This window comes from Myotis lucifugus, unplaced genomic scaffold, assembly GCF_000147115.1.
Source record: "Myotis lucifugus unplaced genomic scaffold, Myoluc2.0 scaffold_1499, whole genome shotgun sequence".
Classification (NCBI taxonomy): Eukaryota; Metazoa; Chordata; class Mammalia; order Chiroptera; family Vespertilionidae; genus Myotis; species Myotis lucifugus.
The window spans coordinates 1-8655 of NW_005872547.1; the positions used below are offsets into that span (position 1 = coordinate 1).

At 61.0% G+C, this 8655-nt stretch overlaps 1 protein-coding gene across 1 annotated transcript; it reads right to left on the reverse strand.

The window, feature by feature from the left end:
- Positions 1–669: 669 nt before the first annotated feature.
- LOC102440797 lies at positions 670–8248 on the reverse strand. The gene is made up of 6 exons (XM_023748526.1): positions 8072–8248; positions 5979–6093; positions 4202–4275; positions 2295–2429; positions 1826–1866; positions 670–1533 (listed from the first exon to the last, which is right to left on the reverse strand). Exons 1-6 carry the CDS (start codon positions 8130–8132, stop codon positions 850–852), a joined length of 1110 nt encoding a protein of 369 aa, XP_023604294.1. The 5' UTR covers positions 8133–8248; the 3' UTR covers positions 670–849.
- Between the last annotated feature and the right edge of the window lie 407 nt (positions 8249–8655).

Here is an 8655-nt window from a genome sequence, read left to right on the forward strand (position 1 = left end):
ATAAAAAGCACGACCGGACGAGAACTCCTCAAGAGTGACCACCCTAGTCGCTCTTTCATTTTTTTTATAACCCGCCAAAAATTTACCAACGTTAACCTTTTTTCCTTACCAGATCTTCTTATTATATCCTATGATTTGTGACCAATTACTTGCCTAATAATGAGATCGCAGTCTCCCTTTCCCGATACCCTCCCCTTCTTTAAGCGTCTCTGAGGATAGGATGTGTTTCTCTTCCTATTAAATTGGTGGCGGTTATCGGCCCGCGCAACTTATATATAATGGGCAAAGAAAAAAATAAAGCCCCACTTTCCTTTGCTCTCATGGTCTCGGCGAGCACGTCACACACAGTCCCACACACACACATTCACACACACACACACTCACACACACACACACACACACTCACAGAAAAGCATGATTGCGGCGGCCTGGATGGTTGGGCTCCTCTCGCTGACACCGTTCCAGTCCGGACTCTGTCCTGCGGGCCACAGGCAGCCGCCCCTCCGCTCGGCCTCCTTTCCTCCGTTTATGACGATCCCGCGCACGTCGGACGGGCCGTCTGCAGGTGCGGCCCAGGCCGCTTACGCACTTGTTGCTGCAATCGACGCGTCCTTTTCTTTTTAAAAATATATCTTTATTGATTTCAGAGAGGAAGGGAGAGGGAGAGATAGAAACTTCAGTGATGAGAGAGAACCACTGATTGGCTGCCTCCTGCGCGCCCCACACCGGGGATCCAGCGCACAACCCAGGCACGTGCCCCGACGGGAGAGCGAATCGTGACCTCCTGGTTCCTAGGTCGATGCCTCACCACTGAACCCCACCGGCCGGGGACAAAGTTGTTCTATTTTGTTAATCCTCCTTTCCCTGGAGTCTCCAAACTGGAGTCCCATTTGCCTGGGAGTGACACAGAGGGCAGGATGCGTCCACACCGGTGCCAGGCCAGCTGGGTGTTCTGGGAGAAATACAAACTCCAGGCCCGGGTTGCGGAGACTCCATGTCAGTGGTATAAGACATGGAGTGATGGGGGCGAGAGAAAGGCTCATTGACTGGCTGTCTCACGCAGGGGCTCAGATAGATGGGGAGTGACCGACGCTTCCGTGGACCGTCCGACATGCTAACCACTAAGCGATGCTGGCCAGGCTTGAAAAGTTTTGATTTCAGACCATCCTGTGTGGTCACCTGGTCTCCGAGGTGGTAAGACAGCCTCACAGGCCTCCTGAGCTCCTCAGCTGCAGCAGATGGCCCCTTTGTGTCCACAAGATCCCTCATGACCTCAGCCGGACACTCAGGCCAGGGGGGCGGGGGGTGGAGAAGGGTCAGGCCGTGGTGACCATCCTGGGTCCCGGCCTCGTCACCTGCCTCCGCCTCCGGCTGCGGGCCACCTCCCGCCGGGCTCTCCGGGGTCCCAGGGAAGATCTGGGGCTTGGACGCCTCGTCCAGGCGGTCTTCAGGCAGGTGGGGGGCCCCCGTTGTGGGGAGCGGAGCGTCTGCATCTGGGGTCTCAGGTGATGACACGAAGGCCACTGAGCTCTCCTGAAAAGGCAAGACGTGTCTGGAGTCTGGGGTTCAGCCCGGGGGCCCCCGCAAGAGGACAGGGGCCCGTAGACCCCACGCTCAGTGGGGCCGGGTTGGCTCTAGTCTCGGCTCTGCCCTCACGGCTGGCTCCGCTGGCCTCGGTGCCTCAGTTTCCCACCAGAGTCTAAGGCCCATCCAGCTCAGGCCCTCGGCTCGTGTTCGGCTGACGCTCGGGCAGCGAGGGGCTCGCTGCAGCTGGAGTGGGTCTCCCCCCTCCCAGCCCGGGGCTGGCCTGGCCCGAAGCACTCACCAGGCTGTCTCTTCTGTAACGGCGTCCTGTGAAGACAGGTCCTGGGAGACAGATGGCAGGTGGTTACCGGAAGGTGCCAGGAGGTTCCTCTGAGCTGAGGCGGTTCCAGAAGCGATCACAGCCCCCCACCCCTCACCCCCAGATCAGGGAGCTCCAGGAAGGGGCCACTGTGCCTCGCCCCTGTTTCCTGGTTGCACAGCTTCCAGAACCTGCCAGGAGCCCAGTGTCCCGAGCTCAGCAGCCCAGGCTCTGCCCCACAGACCTGCCCACACCCTGGCCTCGGCCAGGGCTGCCGCCTGGGAGATGGAGCTGACACCCGTCAATGACGCCTGAGGGACCCCCTGTCTAGCCAGGCCCGTCCCTCAGCCCCAGGCACCGGCCAGCTGAGGCCCAGCCCTGTCCTCCCTCAGGCCCTGGACCGGCCCGGTTGTCACGGCCTCCCGTCCCCTGGCTCCAGCTCGGTGCTCACCTGCACGGGGACAACAGCAGGCCGCCCGGCCGCCTCCGTCTCCGGGTTTCCTGACGCAGAGAATGACGAGGGCCCCGACCACCGCGGCAAAGAGCCAGCCCGCCATCCACCAGAACCGGTGTCGGCTCCCTGGCCCTGCGGACAGACAGCGCCTCAGCAGCCACACCCGCCGGTCCCAGCAGCCACGGACCAAGGCCCCCAGACCAGCGCTGAGCCTGGGAAGATGCTTGAGGGACATGCAAACACGAGGCTGAGGAGGTCGGCACCCCGTGTCCACGGGGCCACGGCACCGCCACTCCCTCAGTGTCATGGGCTGAGAAGTATAGAGAAGTTACGTGTAGCACACACACGTGTGCACATGCATGCACACACATGCACCACACATATGCATGCACACACATGCATGCACACACATCACATATGCACGCACACACATGCACCACACATATGCATGCACACACATGCACACGGGAACATTATTCACCCTTAACCTGAAGGGCTTCCTGCCTTGTAAGAACGTGAATGGCCTGGAGGCACTGCGCTCAGGGATGCCAGACGGGGAGACAGACCCTGCGGGATCTCACTCCCTGTGATGTGGACCCTGAAGACAAAACAAACTCAGAGAAAAGGGGGACAATCGAATAGCATCTCCTTTCACTGGCCCAGCACAGGGACCCCCTGGGGAGAGGCCTGGGGGCGGCCCGTGCAGCCTGCCCAGCCTTCCTGGGGGGCCGGCACCCCCAGGGCAGATAGCGCTGACCCCGCCCCCACGCGGGCCCAGGTGCCGGGTCTCAGGTGGTTCACGGGCCACGTGAGTGTGTGAGGACGTGGTGCTCTGACGTCCACCCTGAAGGGACGTCCTGTGTCAGGCCGGGTCCCCGCTGACCGGCGGGACCCAAATCTGACGCCATGACATTTCCCTCCGCTTTCTCCTCTTTTTTTCACAAAGTGGACATTTTTATTAATTTCTGAGAGCGAGAGGGAGAGACAGACAGAATCATCAATGACCGGAGAGAGTCACTGATCGGCTGCCTCCTGCACGGCCCCCACGGGGGATGGAGCCCACAGCTCAGGCCTGTGTCCTGACTGGAATCGAACCGTGACCTCCGGGGTCATAGGTCGAGGCTCCGCCCCGAGCCACGCCGGCCGGGCGGTCCCGTTTCCTCTAGGAGTTCTAGAGCTTCGGGTCTGAGTTTGGTCTGTGGTTCGTTGTGAGTTAATTTTCCTCCAGTCTCCCCAACAGCATCGTTTGAAACACTGTCCTTTCCACACAACGGTCTCGCCTCGAGGGCTGATGTGTTTGGAATTCTGGCCCAAGTTCACCAGCAGATGAACGACTGACAGGACGTGGCCTAGTCCACATCCGTGAGTGTGACTCAGCCGCCAGGCGCTCTCACAGGTCCCACAATAAGGAGGGTCTGGAGGACACGCTCCTGAAGGGAAGGAGCCAGACACGCAGGCCACAGGCCCACGACTGCGTCTGTGACGTGTCCGGAATGGGGAGATCTGTCACCGCAAGCAAATCAGGGCCTGCTGGGGGCGGAGGGGCGGGCGGGAGAGCTGCTGTTTAATGGGCGGATGTGAATGTTTCGGGGAGACACAGAGGTGGGTGCTAAGAGCCCCTGAACTGTTCACCGGAGCCCAGCCGGTGTGGGTCAGTGGTCGAGCATGGCCCTATGAACCAGAGGTCATGGTTCCATTCCTGGTTTCGGGCGTGATCCCCATGTGGGGCGAGCAGAAGGCAGCGGATCCATGATTCTCTCTCATCATTGATGTTTCTATCTCTCTCTACCACTCCCTTCCTCTCTGAAATCAATAAAAGTATATTTAAAAAATAATAAATAAATTATCTGACATGGTTCTCGTCTCCAGAACATACACGTTAGACACCACAGGAACCCTCTTACCTGGGCCGGGCAGGCCGCACAGGGTGTCGGCCGTGGTGTTGCACGTCTGCAGGACGACCTTCCCCTCGGGGCACCTGGGGAGGAGACGCCACACTGTTCCTCCCTCCACGTCTCCCAGGACCCGGGCCCAGGGGCGCTGTCAGCGGCAGAAGGTGGGCTCCGGGGCGGCTCCCGCGGAGAGCTCCCCACCCGCCACGGGAGCACCGTGTGCCCGAGCCGAGGCCCACGAGGGCCCAGGGCACCCACAGCCCAGCGCTCACCCCAGAACCAGCCTCTCAGAGGTCATGGCCCTCATCCCACGGGGGGAGCCACAGAGGTCCCTCCAGGGAACCTGCTCGGCCTCGTGTGCAGGCCTGGGAGCGGGGAGCAGGGGTCTGTCCTGCGTGTGAGAGCCTCGGCCCTCAGGTGTCCTTCCTCGTGGTCGTGAAGTTAGGGGCTGGTCATTGTTTGTCACGTGTTCCGAGGTCACAGGGAGGCGTGTTTAGACCCAGGACCGACGCTCGCTTGCGCAGGCCGCACGTGCTCACGCTCTCTGCCCACCTGAGGGGGGACCCGGAGGGACCTCTAGGTCACCGGCCCCTCGCCTTCCACCATCGCCGGTTCCCCAGCTCCTGTCCGAGTGCGGGAGGCTGGTTCTGAGACCCCACACTCCAGGGTCACAGCGTGAAACACCTGCAGCCCAGCCGGCGGGCTCAGAGGCTGAGCCTCAACCCCCGAACCAGGAGGTCCCGGTGCGATTCCCGGTCAGGGCACAGGCCCGGGTATGGGCTCCATCCCCGGTGGGGGGCGTGCAGGAGGCGGCCAGTCCATGATTCTCTCTCATCATTGCCGTTCCTCTCTCTCCCTCTCCCTTCCTCTCTGACATCAATAAAAATCCATTTCTTCTAAAAAGGGAGCTATTTTTCCAGGGGGTTCACCGCTGTCATGTCTCCCCAGAAGGTCCCCCCATCGAGTCCACCCGGGACCTCAGGATGAACCTTCTTAGGAAATCTGTGCGTGTGACGGCGCTAAAGGGAGGCCATCGCGGAGGAGCCGGGCCTCCCGTGACCAGCGTCCTCCTGAGGGAGCCTGTTCGCAGGGAGCAGCACAGAGACGCAGACAGGAGGCGGCGCGATGGCGGACAGAGCAGAGGCCGCAGCAGCAGGTCTAGGAGGAGCGCCAGGGGCGCCGCCACCCAGAGCCCAGGAGGCAGGAGGGTCCTCCCAGAGCCCGCGGGGCCGGCCCTGCCCACACCCGGGTTTCGGGCTCCCGGGCTGCGGGCCTGGAGAGAATTATTCCCGAGGTTTGTGAAGCCGCCAGGACCGGCGCCTGTGACAGAACCAGGGCCCTGCTGTGGGGACGGCCTTGCAGCTGGGACAGGGCACGGTGCTCACGGCTCTTCCTCTGCCCGGAGCCGCCTCCTCTGGAACTGTCTATGGCTCCCACCTCCCTCCCTCCTCAGGCCTCTGTGTCTCCCACAGCCCCGCCCTCCACCCCTCGGGGACCCGGGCAGGTTCTGTGCTTTGGCTTCTGTGCCGACTCCACAGGGGCTTTGGTGGGATGAGCGGGTCGTGGCTCTGGGTGGACGGAGCCCTGGCCCCAGGGCGGCCCCCGGTGGGAACAGCCAGGCCACTGGTTGGATTTCATCTTCAGGCGCCTCCACGTGGCAGGTGCTACCAGGTTACTGATGGGAGAACCGAGGGGCAGCGGCATAACCCGAGGCAGACACGCCACGGGGGAGGAGGGGGGTTGGGGGCGAGACCCAGGCTGCGTGGCTGCCCGCGCCCCGAAGCCGTACCTGGTGCAGCGGTAGCAGCTCTCCGGGCAGTCCTCAGAGTCACAGTAGAACTCCCCGGTCTTGCACTGGCACTGCCGGTTCCGTTTCGGGGTGCAGTCACTCACCATCTCCTGGTCTGCGGGGGGAGGGGAGGCTGGGTCAGGCACCAGGGCTGGGACTCCATCCCACCCATACCGGCCCCTCCTGCTGCCGAGTCACAGGCACCGAATCCACAATCTCCCTCCCTCCTCACACTTACAGTCGAAGAGGTGACAACTAGACTCTATTTCCAGCATCGGGGTGTCTGTGGACGGGCCGGAGGGGGCCCTGAAACCTGGGCTGCCTGTGGACTGGCCAGAGGGGAACCCTGAAACCTGGGGTGCCTGTGGACGGGCCGGAGGGGGCCCTGAAACCTGGGGTGTCTGTGGACGGGCCAGAGGGGGGCCCTGAAACCTGGGGTGTCTGTGGAGGGGCAGCAGGTGCCCTTGCAATGTGGGCTGGGAGGACAAAGCCAGTTCTGTCCTCAGAGATACCCCCAAATTATCCCTTTCATCGTGTTTGCCCCCTAAAGGGCAGGTCAACACCCCCAGTGTGGGGGTGCAGGAGGCAGCTGTGAGTGACACAGCAGACAGCGAATGGGGCCGCAGAGAGCCCCTGGCCCCACCTGCTGGCGGTCAGCTCGGCGGTCACCCCACAGCCCACCCGACGGCCGCCAAGGCCGGGCCCTGAAGCCTCGCGGGGTGCACGGCTCCATCGAGGGGGCGGGCCCTCCAACCCCCTCTGCCCAGCGTCTGAACTGCAGGTGAGATGGGACTAAGGTGGGGCCACAGCCCAGCCCGAGACCAAGCCCGTCACCCACTCGCCTGCGGCCCCGACCCCACATGTCGCTTTGCCCGCCTTCTCTGCCAGTGGACATGGGGTGGCTCCCGGTGATGCCACCGCACACCGGCCGGGCTCTGACACACGGGGGAGCGGGCCCCGGTCTAGACGGAGGCGGGCGGGCGGGGGGGAGTGGGGTAGGCCCGTGGGAACGTCACCCACTACACCCAGTGTTTCCTCCGAGGCTGGCACTGACCCCCCGTCTCCCGTCGGGCCAGGATCCCCACTGCCCTGCCCCCACGTGCGGCACCGGCTCTGGCGGATGTAAGAAGGTCCTCCTCTTCACTCCTCAGAGACCATTTCTTTTTCTTTCTTATTATATTTTTATTGATTTTACTTATTTATTCACTTATTTATCTATTTATTTATTTGGTTAATCATCACTCCAGGATATTTTTCCCTTGATTTATCTTTTTTAAATTATCTTCAAGTTTAGATCTTTGGAAAACACTTTTTTTTTAATTAAGAAAAAAATATATATTCTTGCCCTGGCTGGTGCGGTTCGGTGGATAGAGCATCAACTTTCGGACTGAAGGGTCTCAGGTCTGATTCAGGTAAAGGGCACAGGCCCGAGTTGTGGGCTCGATCCCCAGTGTGGGATGTGCAGGAGGCAGCCGATCCATGATTCTCTCTAAACATTGATGTTTCTCTCTCTCTCCCTCTCCCTTCCTCTCTGAAATCAATTATATATATATATATATATTTTAATATATTTTTATTGATTTTTTACAGACAGGAAGGGAGAGGGATAGAGAGTTAGAAACATCGATGAGCGAGAAACATCAATCAGCTGCCCCCCGCACACCTCCCACTGGGGATGTGCCCGCAGCCAAGGTACATGCCCCGGACCGGAATCGAACCTGGGACCCTTGAGTCCGCAGGCTGACGCTCTATCCACTGGGCCAATCCGGTTAGGGCAATAAAATATATTTAAAAAAATAAAAATAGCCCTGGCTGGTTTGGCTCAGTGGATAGAACGTTGGCCTGTGGACTGAAGGGTCCTAGGTTTGATTCCGGCCAAAGGCATATGCCCGGGGTTGTGGACTCAATCCCCAGTAGGGGACGTGCAGGAGGCAGCCAATCGATGATTCTCTCTCGTCGATGTTTCTATCTCTCTATCCCTCTCCCTTCCTCCCTAAAAATCATTAAAAATATTTAAAAAATAAATATATTTTTTAAAAATTTAAAAAAGGGGCTTCAGGGTCAAGGTCAAGACTCGAGGGTCCGGGACTCACCCTCGCGGCAGGTGGTGCACAGCAGGCAGGACGGCAGGCCGTTGGCGTGTTCCGTGTACATCCCTGTGTCACACACCTCGCACTCGCTCCGGGTGTGGGGGCTGCTGCACGGCTCCTCGACATAGCGGCCTGTGCAAGAGGTTGGGGTGCCGTCAGACCCACCAGGCACGCCCCTCGCCCCGCTGTGCGGCCTCCACGCCAGGCCCTGGGCTGGCCTCTCTGGGGAGAAAATGCCAATCCCTGTCCCTGGGCGTTAGCATTGGAGTAATCTCTGCCTGTTACCAGTACGTGGAAATGACGAAGCAATCGCTCCCCGACAGCTGTGTGGTGGGGCACCCGGACCCCGACCCCCACCCCCACCCAGGACACACCTCTGAGGCCCCCAGGACGCGCCTCTGGTCCAGGGTCAGTCAAGGCAGCGGGACCCCAGCCCAGCGCTCCACCTCCCGGCCCAGGGCTCGCCACCAGCTGCCCGGGCGCAGCCCAGCGTCCAGGTCACCATGGGGGTCCCAGGGCCCAGCCCGGAAGGCCCCGAGGTGGACACGTGCTCCGCTGGCCAGCACGGTGCCCGGCCGCTTCCTCCC